This window comes from Malania oleifera, chromosome 5 (genome assembly GCF_029873635.1).
Source record: "Malania oleifera isolate guangnan ecotype guangnan chromosome 5, ASM2987363v1, whole genome shotgun sequence".
In the NCBI taxonomy this organism is placed as follows: Eukaryota; Viridiplantae; Streptophyta; class Magnoliopsida; order Santalales; family Ximeniaceae; genus Malania; species Malania oleifera.
This window is the reverse complement of record NC_080421.1, coordinates 110,089,514-110,112,289: the sequence shown is the minus strand read 5'-3', so window position 1 is coordinate 110,112,289 and position 22,776 is coordinate 110,089,514. Positions and strand designations below refer to the sequence as shown.

The 22,776-nt window shown below is 32.5% G+C and overlaps 2 protein-coding genes across 5 annotated transcripts; one reads left to right on the top strand and one right to left on the bottom strand.

The window, feature by feature from the left end:
• The first annotated feature begins 10,604 nt into the window (after nt 1-10,604).
• Nucleotides 10,605-15,309, top strand: LOC131154824 (ADP-ribosylation factor 2-like). Of its 4 annotated transcripts, none has more exons than XM_058107592.1 (7): nt 10,605-10,826; nt 12,035-12,190; nt 12,892-12,962; nt 14,416-14,535; nt 14,627-14,745; nt 14,838-14,919; nt 15,115-15,309. In XM_058107592.1, the coding sequence occupies exons 2-7, from the start codon at nt 12,043-12,045 to the stop codon at nt 15,118-15,120; spliced, it is 546 nt and encodes a 181-aa protein (XP_057963575.1). In that variant the 5' UTR covers nt 10,605-10,826; nt 12,035-12,042; the 3' UTR covers nt 15,121-15,309. The 4 variants fall into 4 exon arrangements, with proteins under 4 accessions (XP_057963575.1, XP_057963576.1, XP_057963574.1 ...); XM_058107593.1 differs by having other exon boundaries at nt 10,652-10,826; nt 12,032-12,190; XM_058107591.1 differs by having other exon boundaries at nt 10,677-10,826; nt 12,032-12,190; nt 14,838-15,309.
• Nucleotides 15,310-18,750: 3,441 nt separating this feature from the next.
• On the bottom strand, nt 18,751-20,665 carry LOC131154823 (putative pentatricopeptide repeat-containing protein At1g02420). The gene has a single exon (XM_058107589.1). It carries the CDS (start codon nt 20,566-20,568, stop codon nt 19,006-19,008), a length of 1,563 nt encoding a protein of 520 aa, XP_057963572.1. The 5' UTR covers nt 20,569-20,665; the 3' UTR covers nt 18,751-19,005.
• Nucleotides 20,666-22,776: the final 2,111 nt, after the last annotated feature.

Here is a 22,776-nt window from a genome sequence, read left to right as displayed (position 1 = left end):
TATGAAATGTAATTTTAGTAATGATAGGAGGAATATTAAGACAAAATTAAACTTGATGATGAAAAAATAAATAGCACTGATAGATTTCGATACCTTGGATCTATTATGTAAGTTGAAGGAGAAATTGAAGATGATGTAATGTGTAAAGTTAAAGCAGATTGGGTAAAATGGAAAAGTGTTTCAAGTGTGCTATGTGATCATATAATACCCTTAAAATTGAAAGGGAAGTGTTATAGAACAGCTATAAGACCAACTATGCTATATGGATCGGAATGTTAGGCGAAGAAGAAACATAATATCCAAAAGGTAAAAGTTGCTAAGATGAGAATGCTTAGATGAATGAGTGGTATAACATTAAAAGATAAATTAAGGAATGAACATATTCGTGGTAAGTTAGGTGCAACTCTTATAGAAGATAAGGTAAGGGAGGGACGAGTCAAATGGTATGAACACTTGCAACATAGACCACATAGTGCACTTATGAGGAAGAGGGACTTAGTTATTGTTGGGGGGGGGGGGGGGAGACAGTAGAAGGGGTATGGGTAGACCTAAATAACTTGAGAGGAGATAGTGAGTAAAAATTTCATATCTTTGAATCTATCCAAAAAAATGGTCCATGATCGCATAAATTGGCGAAAAATGATTCATATAACCGGCCCCACTTAGTAGGACTAAGACTTGGTTTTGTCGTTGTTGTATAATATAATGTAACATGGTATATATATATATATATATATATATATCTATATTTTTGAATAGTACAAATTAAAATTAATTCTATAATTTTAGTGGATGTAAATATAAACCAAAGGCAAAGAAAGTAGGAATTAATACTTTGGATTAATTTTATAAAATAAAAATATTAAGAAAGAAAGTGATGGAAAATGGTTGAGTTGAGATCCATTTTAAAAAATTATTTTAATAAAATTCACTAACGTTGAGATATATTGAATAGTAGATATCAAATTAATTCTATAATTTTATTTCATTTAAATATAAACCAAAGACAAAGAAAGTAGGAATTAATAATTTGGATTAATTTTATAATATAAAAATATTGAGAAAGAAAGTGATGGAAAATGGTTGAGTTGAGATCCATTTAAAAAAATCATTTTAATAAAATTCACTAATGTTGGGATTTTTAATTTTGTCACATAAAAGAAAAAAAAGAAATTTTAAAAATAAAAAAAATTTCACAAGCTAGATGGAGAGAGAGGAGAGAGAAAGAAGCTTAAAAAATAAATTAAAAAAATTAGTGGAGCCTGCGTGGGCCCTTCTCTTTGTCGAAGAGAAGGGGGAAAACTAAATTTTAAAAATGGGGCCCACATGGGCCCCTACCTCTGCCGAAGGGAGAGGGAAAAAAATAAAATCTAAATGTTAAAAGAATAGTGGGGCCTGTGCATGGCCCCTTCCTCTGCCGAAAGAGAGAGAGAGAGAGAGGACAAAAGGAAAAGAAAAAAGAAGAAGCAAATGAAAAAAAATAAATGCCACATGTTAGCTTTCTATATATATATATATATATATATATATTGTATATGAATCATATTTATTTTATTATTATTATTTTGAGAATTCTAAGTGGTGGGCATCCATGATTTTTCAAGACTTCGGTACTTTTAGAAAATGTAAAAACATAATTTACTTTACTATGTATGGATTTGATTTGAGGAATCACACGCTTGAAAATAAAATGTCATTCTTGTGGAAGTTAAAATTGAAAGAAATATATGGGTATATTTTTGTGGACATATTATATAAAGTTTTAACGTTCGTTGTGTAAAATGTTCACAATGTACAAAATGTGTGCTTGAAGGACTTTTGATCTTGTTCTCACAATCCTCAAATATTTCTTGAATTAAATGATTAATTGTTTTTCTAATAATCTTCATTTTTCTTGAAAATAACATCTTATTTTTAGCTACGAGATTTCTTGAACCAAACACAATGATACAAGTGTTTGTCTATGACCAATATGCTCATTTTGAGCATAAATGTTTGTCTAAATTAACTTGTTTTAATAGTATATTACATTTTTACATACTGTTCTGCAAATATAAATCGAGCAAGTTCTTGTACTTGGATTTTCAGTCAAAACTTTATAAGCATTGTTGGCTCACAATTTAATAATTTAAACTTTTAGGTAAAGTGATAATTTAACAAGGTATCAGAGTCAAGTTACGAGGAGGTCATGAGTTCTAATCTCGTCATCTGCATTTATTCTGTGGTATTTAAAAAAGTTGTGTTCCCTATCATGAGTGTCATTTATCATGTGTTTATCTCTTCACGTGCTGTGAAGCTGCACTTGTGGGGGAGTGTTGTTAAAGTTTGATATGCATTGTTGACTCACAACTTAATAACTTAAACTTGTAAAGTGGTAATCTAACATTTTCATATTAGATGGTTTGGATTTGAATATTGAGAGTGGTGAGTGTTGGTGTGTGTCCAATCCCACATTGTCTCTGTGGGCAGTCTCAAACCTGTTGTCTATATAAGATTCTCTTAACTCTCTTACCTGAATATCTAGGTTTTGAGGATGAACTCTTTAGCTATGAGGATAAGAAATGAGAAATAGGAATTATCTCTTATTGTCCAAGCCTAACATGAGTTTTTAATAAATAAATAATAAATATTTAAATTAACTCTTTGATTGGTCTAGGGTCTTGGCATTTAATTTTAATAAACTTTAGTTGATAAAGTTAGGCATGGTCTAAGATTATATAATGTGAAATTGTTCCAAAAGTGGAAGACATTGGGAGCAAAGGGTACGTGCGAAGAAGCCCCACTCTTGAGTTGCATCACAAAAGTTATTTATATAAACGTGCCAAAGTTGATCAAGTAATATTAGTCCACTTTTTTTAAAAGAAAAAACTCCATAAGATTGAGTCTTCAAAGAAAAAGAACAAAACTTCTTTGTAAAAGGTAGGGGCATTATGTTGCGATCCAAAAAAAAAAAAAAGTACTTACATGTGTCTCCACTTTGGAAAGAAACCACGAGAGAAGAGAGTCCATTGTTCTACATCATTCTAAAAAATGTATACAAAATTTGAGATAGAAATTTTTATTAGAAATTTTATTTGTTAGAGTCTGTTTGGATATAAAATTTGGTGGAAAAATGAAAGGAAAATTAGAAGGAAACTATTTTCTATTATATATATATATATATATATATATATATTTCTTTATATCAAAAACTACTAAAAACAAAAGTTTGTTCTAATATGATTAAAATTAAGAAAAAATAACATTAATAGTGTATAAAATTAAACTTTTGTTCACTGATTTGATATATTGTTTAGTTTCTTTTTCACTTTACTTGATAAACAAACATGAGAAAATTGATTTCTTTATATTTTTCTTTCATTGCCTTCATATTTTTCAAGTTTCAAATGAGGTCTTAGGGTTTTTGTGCATTGAAAAATTGATTAGAGAAGGAGTGGTATATTGATTGATCAAAGAATTGATTACATGCATGACTAATCACTCATGCATGTAAATCAAACCTGGTTCGCAAAGACTTTGTGCTAAAAAGTAGTATCAAAGTTCATGGTTTGCAACTCTAGGCGAGTAAGACATTGGAGATGCAGAAGAATGAATTATGTGATCGAAACCATTCAAATGAATTATGTGACTCAAACCAATCAAGATAATCTTTGTTAGGATAAACGGTTGTCCTCGAAGAGGGGCTTGAGAGACTAATAAGTAAAGGAGAGATTATTGAAAATTTCATTAGTGATTTGTCCCACATTAAAAGATCGAATAGAAAATGAGTGACTTATATTTTAATTAAGCTTCAAATGTAATGGTTGAAGTCTTTTCTTTTTTTCTTTAAAGAAACTTTTGAGTCAAGTCAATACTAACTCATGCATGTTAAATCTACACTACTTGCGAAGAATCCTCACATTTTAAATAAAAATATCCAGAGTATATAGCAATATAAGATAAATGTTCATATTTTCAACATAAAAGATGTATAGAAAATTAAATTTATGTCTTAAAAATTCAAACCACTTTAAATAATTCAAAAAAATCTAATGCATAATAATTCAAAAAGTTTAGCACATAATACTCTAATCAATTATAATTATATAAATTAAATATGTATGTATATATATATGATTAACGTTCACTTTATTATTGAATTTTAAAAAGTATTGTAATTCTTATTTATAACATGATATGGTTAGACTACAAATGAAATTGATACAATTTAGTTGTAACGACTGTGTTAATTAATAAAAGTTATTTAATGAAAACCAAATAGAAGGCTTAACCTTAGAATTATCGAATGAGGAAAAGACTAAAAATATGAGATTTATTCGCAAAATTAGAGTTAACAAAGTTAAGTTTGCACTAAAAAAGATGAAAAATGGGAAAGATATGGGACCAGATAACATCCCAATTGAAGTTTGGAAATGCTTAACTGATAATGAAATTATATGGTCAACTAATTTATTTAATACAATTGTAAAAACTAAGTAAATGTTAGATGAATGGAGAAAAAACACTTTAATACCTATATAAAAAAATAAACGAGATATTCAAAATTGTAATAACTATCGTGGAATTAAACTTATGACTCATACGATGAAAGTATGGAAAAGATTAGTTAAACAAAAATTAAGGTTCAAAACGAAGGTCTCTGAAAATCAATTTGGTTTTATATATGCTTGGGAGATCTACCATAGAAGCTATTTATCTTTTAAGAAGATTAATGGAAAAGTTTACGGAAAAGAAGAGGGACTTCCATATTATATTTATTGACCTTGAGAAAACATATGATAGGATACTTATAAAAGTTCTATGGTGGGTTTTAGAAAAAAAGTGTGTATGTAGTAGGTATATTGATGTCATTAAGGATATGTATGATGGAGTAATGACTAGTATAAGGACTATAGATGGAGAAACTAGAGAGAATTTTCAATCATCATAGGTGTACATCAAAGATCTGTTTTGAGTCCTTATCTTTTTACTTTAGTGATGGACTAATTGACTAAGCGTATTCAAAAGGAGTTTCTATGATGTATGTTGTTTGTAGATGATATTGTATTAATTAACGAAATTATGGACGGACTAGAGACTGAGTTAGAATTATGGAGAGAAGCTTTGGAATCTAGAGGCTTTAGGATATGTAGAAATAAGACAGAATATATGAAATGTAATTTTAGTAATGATAGGAGGAATATTAAGACAAAATTAAACTTGATGATGAAAAAATAAATAGCACTGATAGATTTCGATACCTTGGATCTATTATGTAAGTTGAAGGAGAAATTGAAGATGATGTAATGTGTAAAGTTAAAGCAGATTGGGTAAAATGGAAAAGTGTTTCAAGTGTGCTATGTGATCATATAATACCCTTAAAATTGAAAGGGAAGTGTTATAGAACAGCTATAAGACCAACTATGCTATATGGATCGGAATGTTAGGCGAAGAAGAAACATAATATCCAAAAGGTAAAAGTTGCTAAGATGAGAATGCTTAGATGAATGAGTGGTATAACATTAAAAGATAAATTAAGGAATGAACATATTCGTGGTAAGTTAGGTGCAACTCTTATAGAAGATAAGGTAAGGGAGGGACGAGTCAAATGGTATGAACACTTGCAACATAGACCACATAGTGCACTTATGAGGAAGAGGGACTTAGTTATTGTTGGGGGGGGGGGGGGAGACAGTAGAAGGGGTATGGGTAGACCTAAATAACTTGAGAGGAGATAGTGAGTAAAAATTTCATATCCTTGAATCTATCCAAAAAAATGGTCCATGATCGCATAAATTGGCGAAAAATGATTCATATAACCGGCCCCACTTAGTAGGACTAAGACTTGGTTTTGTCGTTGTTGTATAATATAATGTAACATGGTATATATATATATATATATATATATCTATATTTTTGAATAGTACAAATTAAAATTAATTCTATAATTTTAGTGGATGTAAATATAAACCAAAGGCAAAGAAAGTAGGAATTAATACTTTGGATTAATTTTATAAAATAAAAATATTAAGAAAGAAAGTGATGGAAAATGGTTGAGTTGAGATCCATTTTAAAAAATTATTTTAATAAAATTCACTAACGTTGAGATATATTGAATAGTAGAAATCAAAATTAATTCTATAATTTTAGTGGATGTAAATATAAACCAAAGACAAAGAAAGTAGGAATTAATAATTTGGATTAATTTTATAATATAAAAATATTGAGAAAGAAAGTGATGGAAAATGGTTGAGTTGAGATCCATTTAAAAAAATCATTTTAATAAAATTCACTAATGTTGGGATTTTTAATTTTGTCACATAAAAGAAAAAAAAAGAAATTTTAAAAATAAAAAAAAATTTCACAAGCTAGATGGAGAGAGAGGAGAGAGAAAGAAGCTTAAAAAATAAATTAAAAAAATTAGTGGAGCCTGCGTGGGCCCTTCTCTTTGTCGAAGAGAAGGGGGAAAACTAAATTTTAAAAATGGGGCCCACATGGGCCCCTACCTCTGCCGAAGGGAGAGGGAAAAAAATAAAATCTAAATGTTAAAAGAATAGTGGGGCCTGTGCATGGCCCCTTCCTCTGCCGAAAGAGAGAGAGAGAGAGAGGACAAAAGGAAAAGAAAAAAGAAGAAGCAAATGAAAAAAAATAAATGCCACATGTTAGCTTTCTATATATATATATATATATATATATTGTATATGAATCATATTTATTTTATTATTATTATTTTGAGAATTCTAAGTGGTGGGCATCCATGATTTTTCAAGACTTCGGTACTTTTAGAAAATGTAAAAACATAATTTACTTTACTATGTATGGATTTGATTTGAGGAATCACACGCTTGAAAATAAAATGTCATTCTTGTGGAAGTTAAAATTGAAAGAAATATATGGGTATATTTTTGTGGACATATTATATAAAGTTTTAACGTTCGTTGTGTAAAATGTTCACAATGTACAAAATGTGTGCTTGAAGGACTTTTGATCTTGTTCTCACAATCCTCAAATATTTCTTGAATTAAATGATTAATTGTTTTTCTAATAATCTTCATTTTTCTTGAAAATAACATCTTATTTTTAGCTACGAGATTTCTTGAACCAAACACAATGATACAAGTGTTTGTCTATGACCAATATGCTCATTTTGAGCATAAATGTTTGTCTAAATTAACTTGTTTTAATAGTATATTACATTTTTACATACTGTTCTGCAAATATAAATCGAGCAAGTTCTTGTACTTGGATTTTCAGTCAAAACTTTATAAGCATTGTTGGCTCACAATTTAATAATTTAAACTTTTAGGTAAAGTGATAATTTAACAAGGTATCAGAGTCAAGTTACGAGGAGGTCATGAGTTCTAATCTCGTCATCTGCATTTATTCTGTGGTATTTAAAAAAGTTGTGTTCCCTATCATGAGTGTCATTTATCATGTGTTATCTCTTCACGTGCTGTGAAGCTGCACTTGTGGGGGAGTGTTGTTAAAGTTTGATATGCATTGTTGACTCACAACTTAATAACTTAAACTTGTAAAGTGGTAATCTAACATTTTCATATTAGATGGTTTGGATTTGAATATTGAGAGTGGTGAGTGTTGGTGTGTGTCCAATCCCACATTGTCTCTGTGGGCAGTCTCAAACCTGTTGTCTATATAAGATTCTCTTAACTCTCTTACCTGAATATCTAGGTTTTGAGGATGAACTCTTTAGCTATGAGGATAAGAAATGAGAAATAGGAATTATCTCTTATTGTCCAAGCCTAACATGAGTTTTTAATAAATAAATAATAAATATTTAAATTAACTCTTTGATTGGTCTAGGGTCTTGGCATTTAATTTTAATAAACTTTAGTTGATAAAGTTAGGCATGGTCTAAGATTATATAATGTGAAATTGTTCCAAAAGTGGAAGACATTGGGAGCAAAGGGTACGTGCGAAGAAGCCCCACTCTTGAGTTGCATCACAAAAGTTATTTATATAAACGTGCCAAAGTTGATCAAGTAATATTAGTCCACTTTTTTTAAAAGAAAAAACTCCATAAGATTGAGTCTTCAAAGAAAAAGAACAAAACTTCTTTGTAAAAGGTAGGGGCATTATGTTGCGATCCAAAAAAAAAAAAAAAGTACTTACATGTGTCTCCACTTTGGAAAGAAACCACGAGAGAAGAGAGTCCATTGTTCTACATCATTCTAAAAAATGTATACAAAATTTGAGATAGAAATTTTTATTAGAAATTTTATTTGTTAGAGTCTGTTTGGATATAAAATTTGGTGGAAAAATGAAAGGAAAATTAGAAGGAAACTATTTTCTATTATATATATATATATATATATATATATATTTCTTTATATCAAAAACTACTAAAAACAAAAGTTTGTTCTAATATGATTAAAATTAAGAAAAATAACATTAATAGTGTATAAAATTAAACTTTTGTTCACTGATTTGATATATTGTTTAGTTTCTTTTTCACTTTACTTGATAAACAAACATGAGAAAATTGATTTCTTTATATTTTTCTTTCATGGCCTTCATATTTTTCAAGTTTCAAATGAGGTCTTAGGGTTTTTGTGCATTGAAAAATTGATTAGAGAAGGAGTGGTATATTGATTGATCAAAGAATTGATTACATGCATGACTAATCACTCATGCATGTAAATCAAACCTGGTTCGCAAAGACTTTGTGCTAAAAAGTAGTATCAAAGTTCATGGTTTGCAACTCTAGGCGAGTAAGACATTGGAGATGCAGAAGAATGAATTATGTGATCGAAACCATTCAAATGAATTATGTGACTCAAACCAATCAAGATAATCTTTGTTAGGATAAACGGTTGTCCTCGAAGAGGGGCTTGAGAGACTAATAAGTAAAGGAGAGATTATTGAAAATTTCATTAGTGATTTGTCCCACATTAAAAGATCGAATAGAAAATGAGTGACTTATATTTTAATTAAGCTTCAAATGTAATGGTTGAAGTCTTTTCTTTTTTTCTTTAAAGAAACTTTTGAGTCAAGTCAATACTAACTCATGCATGTTAAATCTACACTACTTGCGAAGAATCCTCACATTTTAAATAAAAATATCCAGAGTATATAGCAATATAAGATAAATGTTCATATTTTCAACATAAAAGATGTATAGAAAATTAAATTTATGTCTTAAAAATTCAAACCACTTTAAATAATTCAAAAAAATCTAATGCATAATAATTCAAAAAGTTTAGCACATAATACTCTAATCAATTATAATTATATAAATTAAATATGTATGTATATATATATGATTAACGTTCACTTTATTATTGAATTTTAAAAAGTATTGTAATTCTTATTTATAACATGATATGGTTAGACTACAAATGAAATTGATACAATTTAGTTGTAACGACTGTGTTAATTAATAAAAGTAAAGCTTATTAGAGACAATTTATAATTAGGGGTGACAAAATGGGCCAGGATCCAACGGGGGATTGTTACCCATCTGTTTAAAACTGGTTTAAGTTTAAGAAGTGACTCATTTATAAACGAATAAACTCGAATCCAACTCAATTAATAAATGGGTTAGCCGGATTTGGGTTGGGTACCTGTCAGATTATCCGTTTAGCTTTTTATAAAAAAAAAAAAATCTAATTCTTTATATATGTATAAATTATGATATTTGATGCATATATGTTGTATCATGTATTTTTTAAACAAATAAAGATGGATACAAGTTATATAATTATAGTTTTTAAAATATTTAAGAGAAAAAAAATAATAAATGGGTTGTAAGTGTTAGTTTTTAAATTTAAAATAACTTTTAAAAAAAAAATATTTAAAGAAAAAATAGATTAAATAATAGATAAGTGTTATTAACTCACAAATGTTAAGATATTAATGAAAAAATAAAATAAATTAGTGTTATTTTTTTTAAATAAAGATTTAACTTACATATATTTGGTGAAATTTTAAGAAAAAAAAAATATTATATATAAAATATATTTTATAACAATATAGTTATTTAAGTATTTTTTTTATAATTATTTATACTACCTATTTTTCCTAATTTTAATTTTAAAAAAATAATAATTTAATTATATTACCGTGCTTATATCAACTGATTTATTTAACTCAATCCACGAATGTTCAAATCATTTATAAGTTTGATTTTTAAAATATATTGTAATTAACTGATTAATTTGTCCAACTTAATTTATTCAATTACTGTTATTTTCTTATTTTAACTTTTTAAATTAAGTGGAAGGATAAAATTATCATTTTATTAAGGATAAAATTTAATTTTTTCACTAAACTTAATGATTAACTAACTGTCAACTAATAGAATATTCATTTTGTCAATAAAATTAAACTTCAAGAGGTTGTGTAGTTTTCGAAAACTCAGGGGTGAATATCATTTTTTAAAAAATTGAAGGAATATTACAAATTTTACCTTTTATAAATGAATAAATTCAGACCCAATTCGTTTAATCTCACCCATTTATTACCTCACTCATACACTCATTTTCCTAAAATTACAAATTTACAATGCCTGGCATTTAACTCGGATATTCCTGTCCTTGACTGGGTGACCAATCACTCCGTTGCCAAACAGCCTCTAAAACAACAATGCACTGTACAGGCAGGCGGGCGGGACTTGTCTTTCTTATTAACAGCAAGCAACTCGAAGGATGACAGCGAGGACCAGAAAACGACGACGTCTGAACAGCTAAACACGGCCGTTTAATTCGATCTCGGACTATAAATACTGGTCCCTAATTTTACTCCCATCTCGTTGTGAAGGACAGCTCCCATCGCAGGAAGAAAAACACAGATCTGTTTGCTCCATTTCCCCAAATCGCTTCTTTCCTCAGGTTCTCTCTCTCTCTCTCTCTCTCTCTCTCTCTCTCTCTCTCTCTCTCTCTCTCTCTCTCGATCGATCGATCGATCGATCGATTGATTGATCGATTAGTTCGTGTAATTTGTTTATTATGAATCCCTAGAGGTTTGGATCTGTGTTGATATGCAGAATTGCAGATGGTTTGTGGATTTTTGAATTTGTTTGTCTGTTTGAATTTGTTGCCTCCTTTTTCGGTGTGATCTGCATTCGGGTGTGCGGAATGGTTTCTTAAATGCTCGATTCCCATCCGGAGGTTGAAAATCTTCGATTTATTTTGTTTTGTTTCATTTGATATAATTTTGCCCCGTTTGGAAGATGGCGACTCGATAAATTTTTCGATTTTTGGAACCAAAATCGATGTTTTCATAGATCTCTGTCTCTACCTTTCTCTCTCGACGTTATTTTGACGGAACGGACGTAGAGGTCTATGATTTGGTACGGGAAAACGAGATTTAACCATGTTTTGATGTTATTTTGTGCATGATTTGTTGTGAGGTCATATTAAAATGCTGCTTGTAAAAATTATTCGAAGGATTTTGTACCTCATCTTTCATCGTTTTTGTCAAATATGCTCTCGTTTTCGGCCTATTTAATCCCTTTTATTTATTTATTTTTTCTGGTACGTATTTGTGAGGGATTAGGGAACCATTAGGCCGCTGAGTGCATGTGGATTTATTTGGATTGATGCCTTTTTCTTTTGGCAATGAGTTTGTTCATCAGAATTGCGTTTTGGAAAAAAGACATTATGTATTTGTTTTGAGATTGAGTTGTAGAGATGTTTCTATTTTTTGTGTTTGATCATTAGACAAATACGCATCATGATTCGTGGTCCCGTTTATGAGCTTTGGAGTTCGGATACATGATTAATTTTGTTGAGTATGGTTCATGTTTGTATCTGATCGTGTCTTATTTGGTAGGCTGTCCTCCTTGTGCGTGTATATTTATATTTTTTTTGGATGAATTTTATGAAATTAGGTACTGTATTTTTTATCCACATTTATTATTATTGTTTTTTTTTTTCCAAAGACGATGCTTTTGAAATGTAAATCAATATGATGTATAATGCTAACTTAAATTACAAACTATGGAAATTGGATGTATACTTCAAATTATGGCATTTGACTCAAATTACACTTGGTCAAGTGGATTTTTGAATGTGTTTTGTCTTGCTGGAATCAGCAGGTAGAAAAATGGGGCTGTCTTTCACCAAGCTTTTCAGCCGGCTGTTTGCGAAGAAAGAGATGCGTATACTGATGGTGGGTCTTGATGCCGCTGGTAAGACTACCATTTTGTACAAGCTCAAGCTGGGAGAGATTGTGACTACAATTCCCACAATTGGTAAGTTTCACATTGCTTTATATGAATGGAGTTACATCTACTTTTCACCTATTTCTTATACATTTTGCGTGGCTATTCTTGCTGGATTGTTCTTGTTTCCGAGAAGTACATGCACCTTTTTTTGATAGTGGTTGGCATGGTTGGATGGTTTTCACGTCTCAAAACCTAGAAGAATATTTTTAATTATTATTTTCCTCTTATATTAGTGTTTTTAGTCTTTTTTTTTTCTCCTTCTCACCATTGGATGATGCTTCCTTATTGCTAGAAAACTATGAGGCATTAGGCATAACATGAACTTGCATAGGATTTCTTTTCATTTGTTTCATGCATTTTTCCTGTTTAAGCATGATTTTTTGGATTGGGCTCTTGCAAATAGTAAGTTTGTTTCTTTTAATCATGTTAGAGGATAGAACTGATCTTTTCTAGGTAATATTGTATTGACGAAAATGTTCCTCATTTTGACTAATTGCGATGTAATTTTTTGCTTTATTACGAGTATTAAGATTACTGCACGTACATCCTTATGTTTGTTCTACATTTCCTATTATTTTTACACCGCCATTTGTTCTACATTTCCTATGATTTTTACCCCATCATTAAGGGGACCACCTCCTAGATCCTTCCTCATTTATTAAGAATTGTCTGAATTTTCTCAGTTACTTATTTTTTCCCTCTTGAAATTTATTTATTCGTTTGGTCAGGATTTAATGTGGAGACTGTGGAGTATAAGAACATTAGCTTTACTGTATGGGATGTTGGTGGCCAGGACAAGGTATGTAAGCTTTTACTTCATGAGCAGTTTGACATCCCTAATTGAGTATTTGATTTTATATGTTGCAATGAACTGTCAACTCTTTGGAATTAAAACTGCATCAGAGCACAGAAGCTCTAAAATGAGAATTTTGTAGACATGCGTCTTGTCCAACCATTTATGATGCCTTGGAAGAACTTCTGTTGATGTTACAATTTTTTTCATTTTGTCATATTTTTAGCTAAAACTGTTTCTCAAATGACTGTCGAAGGACCTAATTGTCATTGCCAAGACCTTGCCAGTTGATGAAAAAATTGAACATTTTACATCACCCGTGTGCATTAGTGATCTTTACATCCATTTCAGGATTGGACTTGCTTTTTCATGTTTTGGTCATCTTATGAACAAGTTAGCTAATGGGCTCATTGAAATAAGAAAATGGGCATTATGCATTTTATGACCTCAAATCTGACAATGCCAACTCCAAATAAGGGAATAATTGAGTTTTAAAAATATACTCATATTTCAGAACTAAACTAGATGTTAATACATATTAGTTTGGTCCCATGAAGGGTTGATGCTGCAAAGGTCTGTTGTAGCAGCAGGATCTTGGTTCTCATGGGGCTGTGCAGGGGATGGCACTACCAGAGCTTCCACTGCTCCTAGCCAGCTTTAGATTTAGTGCCATTTTGGTCATTGCATCTGTACTTTCGTAAGCTCTGGTTAGATGCTGTACTATATGTATGTGTGTTACTTATTCTGGTTAGATGCTTGCACAATATGCATATGTTTTCTTGAAAAGGGTTTGCTTATGGACGGTCCAGTGCTGATTAGATATTCCGCCATCAGCACTTAGCATAATCATAAGTTAAATATACTATAGCCATGTGTTTTTATGGTTTCCTTTGGTTAAAGGAGACACACTGGTGGCTTACATTTTAAGTGCCAAATAGACATGGACATGTGCTTCATCCGTGTGTGCACACATGCTGACATAATCCCCGCAAAAAAAAATGTGTTAACAATGTATTGCAGATGCTTGATGTATCCTAGAACAAATGTTCACATGGTTACCCTCAAGCACTTAACATGTGCTTAGTGGATTGTTCAGTGTTCATTATGGATTTTACATCAAGAATTAATATCTGTATCAGCTAGATACAGCGTTTGGCTGCCCCTTTCATTTATTATGCCAGGAGAGATGAGCATATATGCTTTTGTATGCGCACTTGTGAACTAAGCATCTTTATGACTCAATTTGACCTGCGAACTTCATTTTTATTTTTTCAGATCCTTGTATTGATTTCCTATTTGCAATGATATTATAAATATTGTAACAAGATAAAAGTGTAAAATTGTTCCTTGCAAACATCTTGCAATCTAAGCATTTTGCCACATGTGAAATGATTCGAGTGCAGCAGAAATTTGTATGGTGTTTCTATACAAATCAATGACTTGACTTTTGACTGTCCAGATCCGACCATTGTGGAGACATTACTTCCAGAATACGCAAGGACTTATCTTTGTGGTTGATAGCAATGACCGAGACCGTGTGGTTGAAGCTAGGGATGAACTGCACAGAATGTTGAATGAGGTAATGGAAGCTTATTTCATTCCATCTGTTCAATAATGCTCATTAAGTAGATAATACTAATGATAATTATAATAATAATAATAATATGCAGGATGAGTTGCGGGAAGCTGTGCTGCTAGTGTTTGCAAACAAGCAAGATCTTCCCAACGCAATGAATGCTGCTGAGATCACGGACAAGCTTGGGCTTCACTCTCTCCGCCAACGCCACTGGTAAGAACATTAACATGCATGTGCGCATATTAAACTGAAGGGGATCACGTGGTCTGAAATCAACTGATTGTATGTTTTGACTGTCGCCGCAGGTATATCCAAAGCACTTGTGCCACTTCTGGTGAAGGGCTGTATGAGGGACTGGACTGGCTCTCGAACAACATTGCGAATAAGGTGATGTACCTTTTTTTTTTTTTTTAAAAACATACTCTGCAGTGCTCGAGGGATTTGTTTGAACCGAAGGATTTTGTGAGGGGCAAAATGAAAAGAAAATAAGGAGACTAATCCTTATAATTTGCATTGGTTATGTTGCCATTTTTCCCAGTGTTTCCAATGATCATATATTTTTTTATTTTTTGGTAATTGCAGGCATAGAGGATGGCTTCATTTTCTGGGTTCCTGGGTTTCGGAGATAGATACTTTGGTTCTTTCTTCGGTGTTGCGGATGTTTTACACTGTTAATTAATGGTGTTTACTTGTTTACATTCTGTGATTTCTGTTGTAGACATTCTCATTTCTGTTCTGTAGCTTGATAATAATTCATATATATATATTTTTTAACCATCTTGGAATTTTACAGTAGCATTTTCTCCCTCATTTGAATTGTTGAGCTTAGCATCATTCTGACTGCTCGTCGAAACAGAAGTGATATATATCTTCTGTAATTCTGCCTTATTTATTTATATATTTCTTCTGTAATTCTGCCTTATTTATTTATATGTTTCCCATTTTTTCTCATATATTTCATCCAAACAGGGTCCTAACAGTTAAAATTTCTACTTAACATGTGTATTGAAATCAAGCAGCACTTGGGTTGGACTGTTAAGAACAAAAGGAAAAACAGATAGGTTACTTTTAATTTTTGGAATATAGTTATTTCTTAGAATAAGGCAAAATATTGTTTAAAATTAATGATAGTGATAATAACTATTTCTCATATAATTTTCATTATTATATTTAACAAATAATAATAAAAGAAATAGAATTCTTATGACTACATTTAAAATCATTAAAGTTTCACATTATTATTTGCTTTGTGATAACTATTTTCTATATATATAATTAATTATATCTAATCTAATGTAACTGACTAATTTATTCACAGCAATAACATTTCATGAGCCAATCTTGAGAAACAATTAGCTAAAATGAAAAAAAATAAAAAAAATAAAATTAACACAGTATTTATTTGTATCAGTGCGGAGCAAGTTGTTTAAGTTTATCTCAGAGGTTCACTTTAAAATATTAAAAATACACGGCAAATAATTCGTATTGGCATAAATCTGCAATATCAATGCATTAAGCAAGCTTCCCAAGCAAATCATAAGGGCTTATATGAAACCGTTGCACATACTCTGTCACAAAGTTGTACCTTCATTTTTACTGTTTTGGTCTATACAAATCATAAGGGTCAAAACAAGGTCTAGAAATAAGCTCTAGGATGAAAAAATTCAGCTAAAGAACTCTAACCAGAGAAAGAAAAGCATGCCTGGATTCTGTTAGCTGTATCTGAAAAATCGATGAAAAAAGGTTTAGGCTCAAATTTTCTCAACATTAAGCCAGTTTCAGCAGCCAAATCTTCACATGATATTAACAGAATCCACAAGAGGCCAAGCAAAACATCATAGAGGGATGCTTCGTCACAATCATAGTCAGCCTGCCACAAACTCAAACCAGGCTAGTAAGCACATGAATGCATGTGTAAGATTTATATGTAATATTCAAAGGCAAAAACAATCAGAACTGAATTGTGATCATGGAGAATGCAATAAAGGCCCAAACTCCAATTGTGCTGTATAAATGGATTTTAAGTGAATCTACTACAACAAACATGAGTTCAACATAGTAGGATAATCTTCGTACTCGCAGAAGTGGAAACTGGAAACCCACAAAAAATAAACCTAAAATAACATAAATGGAAGTCATGGAGATTGAAATGAAGGCCCTAATTCCAATTGCACTGTGTGGATGGATTTAGAATTGAGAATTTAAAAAGATGTGTCCAACATTGAAGCAAAATGTTCAGACTCCCTCACATGCGTAATGCACCAAATATATACCTAAAATAACAGAAATGGAAGTATTTTTTTCTCATTTGGGAGCTCTCAGACACCATCAATTCCAAGTGAAAGACGCCTTGGCATATTCAAAATCAAAGGCATAACGGGTTGACAATTAGACTTGGAAGTAGAGAGACAGGTTCACAACTGAAAACAAGACACAGCGCCGTCACCAGCGTCTTGTCCAGCCATGCAAATAACTAGATCTACCAGCCAAAAAACAAATGCAACATGCCAGAAGCATTGACTGCAGAAACAAAGAAAATAATAAACTGAAAAGTCACCCATCAATTGAAAAAGTGGAAAAAACTAATTATGCCCATAATGGCAAACCTCACATCAGTGGAATTGATCATGGACATCTATCATCATCCGAATGAAGACGGAGGGGAGAACCAGTGCATTGAGCATGCAAGCCCTGATGGCAAGGGTCGAAGGTCGATATCCCGTAAGAATCCTGCCCTGCATGCTCCCTTTCTGATCCTTAGTGTAACAGAAACATGCTTCCTCTCTGATCCTTCAGTGCAGCAGAAACAACACATCTTGGATTACATTTGAGATTGTTCATAGACAAAAGCAACTCTTCAGATTTAGATATGCAGTTCATCTGCCTCTTGTGATAGTGTCAGTAGGACTGGTTAGTGAAGACTGACGCCTGAGGCTGGATGGTTAAGGACAACATTTTCCTGGTGTGAGGTTTGACCACGGGAACCCATGGAAGAGGAAGAATTGGAAGGAAGGGGGGTTTACAAGTAAAAGCGCCAGTGTGATTGCATTAGGGGATTTTCCATTTCATTTAGGTCTTTTTCATCTACTTTTTTCCTGTACACAAATATTTTCCCCCTCACTTTCCTTTACCCCCATAGATCCCAAGATCCAAAGGCACTGTTTGGTCATGAAAAACAATTTTCATTTTTCAGTTTCTCAAAAACAACAACAAGCCTTGATGTCCAACTAGGTGAGGTCGGCTATATAAATCCTTTTTCACCAATCCACTTGATTAAGGGCATTTTCCTCCGCTAATTTAAGAGCTTTTAAGTCCTTCCTCAGTATCTCATCCTAGGTATTTTAGGTCTACCCCTAGCTTTTCTTCTTTTTCTTTTTTTTCAATATTAGAAATAATAACTCACTCACTCCTCACAAGTTTGCCATTTTTCAGTCTCTCAAAGAATTACAAAGAAATGTTACATTGGTTTTCCATATGGCGATGGTGCAATTTCTATAAATATTGAAAATGGCATATGTTAAATGAGATTCACATGTCAGTCGATAAATGTTGACATCTATTACATAAGATTTGAATTTTAATATGAAAAGCATGAAGAGCTTGTACAATAGTAACATCACAACTGTTTGAGCTTGGTTTCTTTTGGCCCATTTAATGAAGATTAACCATCCAAGATTTTGAAAGCTATGTAACCTCTGAATTGAAATCATGCTCAAATTAGTCAAGTTTCCACGATGTCTACTTTTGAACAAAAAATTGAACAAAATTATGCAAAGCACAAAACAGAAATTTAAGATATATAAGGCTTTCTGTCAATAATAATTAAAATAGAGACGAATTTTTTAATAGAATATATTCCTTGGGATGCATATTATGTCGTAGAACATTAAACAATTTTTTTGTTTTATATTTCACCATAAACAGTATCCGAACAAATCATATTATACTCCTTTCGGACAACAATTTGTGCCAGAGTGCTTGCTATTGCCCAACACACTGCTGGAGAAATTATGGCCTAACTATCTACTAAGTACCGAGACACTCAGCAGGCCACACTCTGGCTTTCCTGTTCTAACAGATCATTTGCCTTCTTTGTTACCTTCATCCTATCTCCTCATCCCTCTCCTTCATTGGTCAATTTCTCTACCATTCTGCGTGCATTTAACCCAGGTAACTAACAAATAGAACAGAAATACAACAATGAGAAGATAAGCGTGCTTGGGAAAAAAATTGATTTTATATATATCTTAAAAGATTCTAACATGAAAGTTACACATGCTTGATGAAACAGTCATCTTGGTGCCACTGCTAGAGACCAAGATACATTGAGATAACCATGTCCCCAAGTGCCTCATTTTCAACCCGCGCCATCACATGGCAAAATTCTGCTTGGCTCTCAAATGATCTACAGGACCTCCTTCTGACATAGCTCTTAACTTCTTTACATGCAGTGAGGTGTTGCAACCATTTGATTCAACATGGGAGGGAGTTTAATTGTGACATATCCATTAGGCTCTCTTCCTTGTCACAAACTTGGTTATGTGGCCCAAAACTTTCCATCTTCTCGGCCAAATTTTGAAGGGCCTCATGCCTGTTTGCCAATTCCATAAGCACCTTGATTCTCTTGAAAGAAACATTGCTAGGTTTATGCCCCTTCTCTACCATTTGCCAAAAACACTTCTCTGCTTCCACCAACCTTCCCACATCACAAAGCAAATCAAACAACACATCGGATACCAAAATATAAGATCCAAAACCCTTCTCAACCATGTCATTCCAAAGTTCAAGTGCCATCTCCACCTTCTCTTGCCTCCTGAACAATCGGATGAGGAACATGCATGACTGTGTGTTCGGCAAGCACCCAGTACTCCTCATCCTGCAATACAAACTCCATGAACTTCTCAAGTCATTTGACCAATAATAATACCTAAAGAACAAGTTGTATGTAGTTGCATTTGGATTCAAATCCTTACCCACCATATCATCCATCACACTATAAGCATCACCAAGCCTTTTCGCAATGCAGAAGTTCCTGATAACGGCATTGTAAGCTGCAACATCAGGGTAGCAACCATACTCTTTCATCTCCTTCAAAACATCCCTAGCTTTATCGGGCTGACCAATCAAACCTAATCCTCCAATTATACTCGTATAAGATATCACATCCAAGGAAATATCCTCTCCTCGCATTTTCTCAACAATTCTACATGCTTTCTCCATTTCCCGACTCTTACAATAAACATCAATCAAACAATTGTACGACACAAGATCTGGTTTCACACCCATTTCCCTCATCTCCTCAAAGAACCCTTCGGCTTCCTCCGACGATTTCCACCCCGACAATAGTATATTAAAAGTCTGTAAAGTGGGTCGGAACTTGTGTTTTAAACTATGATACACATTCCTCGCATCTGTCATACTTTTCTCTTGACACAAAGTCCTCAACAAGGCATTGAAACAGGTTGTATCGAACTCCGGCACAATCTTCCGGAACCCCCTAAAAGACTCCACAGTCTGCCGAACAGAACAAACTTTAGCAACTCTACCCAAAACCACCTGAACAGTTTTAGGTGATATCAAAGATTGATCCTTTCTGCGGATGTCATGCAAAACTTTCCAAATCAAATCAAATTTTCTGCTTCTACCTAGTATATATAACATAGTGTCCAAAGAGAAGGGGGTGTGATAAAACCCTCTTCTTCTGCCAGTGTAAATGAAGAACTCCAAGGCTTGTAAGGGGTTTCCATGGCTAAATCTGACCCTTTTCAAAACCCTATCGATCAAATCATTCGAGAGAAAAACCCTACTCTCTTTCAATGATTGTTTCAAGTTGCGAGCGGACGACGAGCTCGTGATTATGCGAAAAACTGTCTCAACCTCGTTGTTTAAACCAGGGTGTTCAGAGCAGAACCGTCGAGAGAGTATCAAATTAGGGTTTTGGAATACAAAGTTGGTAGGGAGGATCGAGAGTGGAGAAAAAGCGTACCTTGCTTGAGCTTTAGCATGAGTCGCGATGCGAATCATCGTCCCCACCATCGACCGGCGACGGGCGTTCGATTGATTTTAGAGAGAAGTGTGCAAGATTTTTGATTGCTCAAAACGACGTTGCTTTACGGAAACTCACATTCTCTTTAGCCATGGCCAATTTGTCGAGAAATTATATTTTAAATATTAAAAACGTGACAAATTAATCCCATATTGTTATAAAATGATGCAAGAATTAATAATAAAATAAATAGAGATGAGCAGAAAAATAAATGATGACGAGACAGAGATTTTATGTGGTTCGGATATGCTTACTCCACGAGTGGATTGAATCAAAATTTCACTATTTCGGAAGGAATTACAATATGATATGAATATGACCTTATATAAAATATCTCTCCTTATTTCTTTTATATCTTTCATCTTTCTTTCTACTTCTATCTTTTTCTCTTCTTCTTTTTCTTCACTTTATCTCTCCTATTTTCTTATCCTCACTATATGTCCACTTACATGGAAACATCAAATGTGTCCCAAATGAAAAGTGGAGGGTGCCCTTTTCTAGGGCAATATGGATAGTTAAGCATTTATTGGGGGAAAAATCTAAGAGGTGGAAGGTGGGGTGACATACACTTTATTAGTACAAACATATGGGGCAGGTTCACATGGGACATGAATTAGTGCAGATATATGGGGCAGGTTCATAGTTGACATGGGGGACATCCACCTAAATTTCATAATACTCTCCCTTGGATGTCACCACTATATTAACTCATTCTACTAAGTTCTTTAAGATGTCTCATTCCGATAAGATGAACCAATTTCTTGAATGTTGTCATAGGTAAAACTTTGGTGAACAAATCTGATAGATTATCACTTGATCGGACCTGTTGAACATCTATATCCCCATTCTTCTAGAGTTCATGTGTATAGAAGAATTTTGGAGAGATATGTTTTGTTCTGTCACCATTTATGTATCCAGCTCTTAGTTGAGCTATACATGCATTATTGTTTTCATATAAAACTATTGGAATATGCTTGATTGATTGAAGATCACAATTTGCTTGGATATGAGAAATCATTTATCTGAACCACACACATTCTCTACTAGCTTCATGGATAGCTAGTATTTGAGAATGATTAGAGGATGTTACTGTAATCATCTGTTTTACTGATTTTCAAGATATAGCAGTTTTTTCGTAAAGAAATACATATCTAATTTGAGATTTATCATTGTGAGAATAAGATAGATATCTAACATCTGCATATCCTACTAATTGAGATTTGGAATCAAATGAGTAGAATAGACCCAAATCAAATGTACTTCTCAAATAGTGCAGAATGTGATTAATTCCATTCCAGTGTTGCCAAGTAGGAGTAGAGTCGTATCTTACTAGTAAATTTATGGAAAATACAATGTCGGGTCTTGTACAATTGGTTAGATGCATTAGAGAGTCGATAACACTTAAATATGATACTTCAGGACCAAGTAATTCCTCCCCCTCATTTTGAGGTCGAAATGGATCCTTCTTAACATCAAGTGATCGCGCCATCATTGGAAATCCCTAAGGATAAACTTTGTCTATATAAAATTGTTTTAATACCTTTTCGGTATATTTAGATTGATAAACAAAAATTCTGCCATTTACACGTTCAATTTGTAGGTCAAGATAATATTTTGTCTTTCCTAAATCTTTCATCTCAAATTTCTCTATTAAATAATTAGCAGTTTTAGTGAACTCTTCAGGAGTCACAACTAAATTCAAATCATCAACATAAAAAAGCAATTATAGCAAATCTGGATTTTGATCTTTTACTAAAAATGCATGGACAAATTAGGTCATTTATGAATCCCTCTTTCATAAGGTACTCACTTAATTGATTGTATCACATGCGTCCAAATTGTTTTAGTCCATATAAAGAACTTTGGAGTTTAATTGAATATAAATTTGTAAGTTTTGCTTCAGGAAATTTAAATCCTTTAGGGATTTTCATATAAATTTCATTATCCAACGATCCATATAGGTATGTTGTTACTACGTCCGTAAGACGCATGCTCAGTCATTCAATGACTGCTAGCCCAATTAAGAATCTGAAAGCGATTCCATCCATTACGGGATATGTCTCCTCATAATCAATTTAGGGTTTCTACGAGAAACCTTATGCCACAAGCGTTGCTTTATATCGAGTAATTTCATTATTTTCATTTCACTTGCGAACAAATACTCATTTGTATCCAACAGGTTAGACATTTACTGGTGT

Excerpts from the sequence above, each read along its gene's own strand:
- LOC131154824 (XM_058107591.1), top strand. The coding sequence starts at position 12,043 with ATGGGGCTGTCTTTCACCAAGCTTTTCAGCCGGCTGTTTGCGAAGAAA. Across the intron at positions 12,963-14,415 it reads ATGTTGGTGGCCAGGACAAG|ATCCGACCATTGTGGAGACA; the intron begins GTATGTAAGCTT and ends TTGACTGTCCAG. Across the intron at positions 14,536-14,626 it reads TGCACAGAATGTTGAATGAG|GATGAGTTGCGGGAAGCTGT; the intron begins GTAATGGAAGCT and ends AATAATATGCAG.
- LOC131154823 (XM_058107589.1), bottom strand. The coding sequence starts at position 20,568 with ATGGTGGGGACGATGATTCGCATCGCGACTCATGCTAAAGCTCAAGCA.